The sequence below is a fragment of the Cebidichthys violaceus genome, unplaced genomic scaffold (assembly GCF_023349555.1).
Source record: "Cebidichthys violaceus isolate CVI_PGR_0920_01 unplaced genomic scaffold, fCebVio1.0.p SCAF_6, whole genome shotgun sequence".
NCBI classification, from domain to species: Eukaryota; Metazoa; Chordata; class Actinopteri; order Perciformes; family Stichaeidae; genus Cebidichthys; species Cebidichthys violaceus.
In genome coordinates this window covers 18,516,683-18,520,817 of record NW_027176816.1, presented here as the reverse complement: position 1 = coordinate 18,520,817, position 4,135 = coordinate 18,516,683, and the positions used below count along the sequence as shown (strand labels likewise).

The 4,135-nt window shown below is 44.4% G+C and overlaps 1 protein-coding gene across 2 annotated transcripts in view; it reads right to left on the bottom strand.

The window, feature by feature from the left end:
- Positions 1-2,666: 2,666 nt before the first annotated feature.
- LOC137889411 (vitamin D3 receptor A-like) overlaps positions 2,667-4,135 on the bottom strand; it is a 42,019-nt gene continuing 40,550 nt past the window's right edge. For both annotated transcript variants that reach the window (XM_068733261.1, XM_068733262.1), the window contains exons 3-4: positions 3,731-3,878; positions 2,667-2,857 (exon numbers count right to left, since the gene is read on the bottom strand). In XM_068733261.1, the coding sequence (XP_068589362.1) occupies positions 2,719-2,857; positions 3,731-3,876 (285 nt within the window). In that variant the 5' untranslated portion in view covers positions 3,877-3,878 and the 3' untranslated portion in view covers positions 2,667-2,718. The remainder of the gene's footprint in view (positions 2,858-3,730; positions 3,879-4,135) is intronic.

Here is a 4,135-nt window from a genome sequence, read left to right as displayed (position 1 = left end):
TTTATTTATTTTTGTGGTGCATAAACGCGTCCATTTGACAAGTATATCCAACAATAAATTAAGATTCTGGCACACGTGGTAATGCCGGTGTAAAGGTTGTCAAAGGGACAGAATACAAAGGACTCGGAGAGAGGACGAAGAATACAAATTAGGGAGACAAATGGAGGGCGGCGTTGCTACTGAAAGACACAGAGGGCGGGAATTCAATCATCTAAAAAGGCTCCAACATTTCAGAAACTCTCCTGTGATTGGAATCCTGTTAGGAATACATACACACACACACACACACACACACACACCCCAAAAGCAGGCAAACACGGCAAGCATGCAAATACAGACGCTCACACACACACACACACACACACACACACACACACACACACACACACACACACACACACACATACACACACACAAGCGGAGAGGTCTTGTCAGACGGTAACTGAATTGTAATTCGTCCTTGTGAACGTAATATACCATCTTGCATCAAAAAAGAGAAATGTATTATCAGTGCATCAATACATCCTGAAAAACAAATCTTAATGCCAGTGGATTTTTTTTTTGTTATTCAGTCTTGTCAATTTTACATAAAGAAATCTTTTTCAAGATGTCTTTCAAGAAGCCACAAAAATGTTATTTGAGTTATCCTAAGAAAGACTGAATTTACTGAAAATAAATAAATAAATGTGTATTTTTTTACGTACGATTCAAGAAATGACTGTCAACTTCACCACAGTCATGCCAGCACATTTCTGCAATACACCGAGTCATGTTCCTTTATAATTATTCCTACTGATTTGCATGAAGTAGTACGACGCCAGGATATAAATGATGAGTCACGTGTGCACAGGAGTGCAGAAAGCACTTTTTTAAGCTTCCTGGTGCTTGTGGCACAACATTGGCTCAATGTAATCTGGGATTTGTAGTGTGCGACAACATTTTGTCCAACTCACGTCGCAGACCGACTGTGGTGGGAATTACCCAGAGTTAATCATTTGAATTAGCGTAGTTGTCAAACGCTCATAGCCGTGCCGCCCCGGAGCGATTCTGCCTTTTCGCAGTCGGCATTAATGCAAGACTCCTGAAACTGGCTTATTACTGCAGGAGGTGGGAGTTGTGCACGGGCCGTACAGCGCGGTCCACAGACACCAAGGGGGGGGGGGGGGGAGCAGGGCAGCTGTAACACTCTCGGTGAGTACAGTGGACTTCCTTCAGGCCGCCAAACCTGAATGCTGACTGTGAGAGACAAAGAGAGCGCTTCATACTGATAAGTCTCCCTCTCTCCCTCTCTCTCTCTCAATACAGACGCTCCAATGTCATGAGGCTATTTGTGATCAGCACAGGGGTTATCGGCAGTCTGAACCGTGGCCTGCATCATCCCTGATTCACACACACACACACACACACACACACACACACACACACACACACACACACACACACACACACACACACACACACACACACACACACACACACACACACACACAGTGTTTGTGAAACGAAATGTGGGCCAGACCATTGTGTGTCTCTTTGAAGAAAGAGAGTCATTGTTGCGCAGCACTTTAACCCCCAGCCCCCTCTGGCTTCATTCCTTCCTTCCTTCCTTCCTTCCTTCCTTCCTTACTCCCTTCCTACTCTCTCTCTCTCTCTGTGTGTCATTCTCCCCTTGTCGTCTACGACTTGTCACGGTTATGCCGACGCGCTGCTGTTGGTGCTACTTCCCATTGGTTTTGCTGAAATTCGAGCGCGCGCCCGTCTTGCGACCCTCTTGTGAAGAACAGGCTGCGAATCAGTTGTGACAAAGTGTCATTTTGTGTTACCGCGGCGCGAGGCGACGTCTCAGTTGCCCCTCACAACGGCTACCTACTTGTATTACACCCCGGTACCGCATGCATGACCAACATGGTTAGGAGCGGAACTGTGTCAAAACGTAAACACAAATGCAATTGCCATCCAGTTAGGATAAATGACGACACTTCGATGAAGAGCATCCACACAGCACTGGTGATGGAAAACCCCGTCTGCTGCCATTAAAAGCAGGATTAAACACAACAATTATTATCTTGCAGCTTGCATTTGACCCGAGCCCGAGTTCGCCATATGGCACATACAGGCTTGCCTTATGTATAACCACTATTGAGCGTCTCCTCGTCTCACATCGGATCAATTTACACCCTGCCATCGATTCTATTGGCCGCTGGTCTTCCTGAATGTCTTTAAATATCAGATTATTGTTATGCGAGCAGGAAACCTGTTTACCGCTTGTACAAGCCAACCCGACACGTCAGGTCTCCGAGCAGTTGGAACATCTAAAAACTAATTTATTGAGCTTTTCTGTGCAGAGAAAGCTAATAAAGTTATTATTAATGAATATTAGAGCTTTAATAATGATGATGAGAGCATAGTTAAGTGCATCAATAAAACAGCAACGGTGACAAATTGATTTTTATGGGTTGATTTTTAATAATACATTGATTTAAATCCTGAATACAGAGTTAAATGTATTTTGTGCACTGATCTTGTGGCAACTGCATGACATTATGCACAGTGGTTATGAGTCTTCTGGTTATCTTTTAATATAAATTTAAATAATTCCAAATATCTGTCTATAGGGTGAGACGTGAATTTAACGTGACCTAAATATCACTCTAACTCATCTCATCAGTTTAATGCACAGCCAACGACGCATTACAATGAGAGCTTCTGAACAGCAGTCTACTCACACTCTTTCATCATGCCGATGTCGATGCAGCGCTTGAGACGGCAGGCCTGGCAGTGGCGCCGGTTGTCCTTGGTGATGGTGCAGCTCCCGTTGAACGGACAGGTGAAGGCGGCTTTGCGCTTCATACTGCGCCTGCAGGAGAGCAAAGCCATTACTCCTTTATTCCCTGTGGGGGTTCAACCGTTCCGCTGCGCATTGATGGTAAGACAACTTTAAGGACTATTGATTGTAAATGTTTTTAACCCTTCCAGGTCCAACATATGTCGTGTAGAACCCCCCAAAAGATAACTGCTAAACTAAACTGAAATGAAGGAATATTTCATATATGTATAAGATGTAGGAACTGAGTAATTCATGTATATTGTACATATACTTTACATAAACTATAAATACTTTACCAGCTCTTTTCCTTCATAAAAAACAAAACAAATAACTACCATCAGCTGGTAGGATTTAAATTAATAACAATACCTCAATATTGAAAAAAAAAAGGATGACCTTTATGTGAGTGAATGTGAGAGAGCGAGAGAGAAAAATAGAGAGAGATAGAGAGAGAGAGACGGAGAGAGAGAGATGGAGAGAGAGAGAGAGAGACAGAGAGAGAGGGAGAGAGAGAAAGAAAGAGAGAGAGAGACGGAGAGAGAGAGAGAAAGAGAGAGACAGAGAGAGAGATAGAAAAAGAAAGAGAGAGAGTGAGAGAGACAGAGAGGGAGAGAGAGAGAGAGAAAGAAAAAGAGTGAACTCCACTGAATAATGTACATTGTTTATGCAGCCAGACATAAAAATAACAGTGTACCATAACATCAGACACTGTATAGTGACTTCAGACACTGAGAACTCTTCCACATGGAAAAGGCAGCTAATACCACCTCACAACAGAGAGAAACACACACACACACACACACACACACACACACACACACACACACACTTGCTATAACGTCATCATCATCAAAACACACTTAAAAACTCACACGACATGAACACACGATTGTCAACACGCACCTGAAGAAACCCTTGCAGCCCTCGCACGTCATGGCGTTGAAGTGGAACCCGGTGGCCTTGTCACCGCACACGCCGCAGATCCGCGGGGCGTTGCGGTCGAACTCATCCGGTCCGACCACCGACGTCGTCACCGTCATGGGCTCCATCACTGCAGAGGACGGAACGGAAAAAAAAAAAATAAAAGAGGGGGAAAAGGGATTAGAGGCCTGTTTGCTTCCTGTACACGAGTGAAACACTTGAACCACAAAAACATATATGTGTGTTTTTAAAGGGAGAGGGACGTGCATGCGCGTCCGTACATTTCACCAACCTCGCCCCAAAAAGCTTCAAAATCAGTTTGTGGTCCTCTGCTCGTGGGTTGTGTGGGAGTGTTTGAGGGTGTGTTTGATGGGGAGGTGTGTGTGT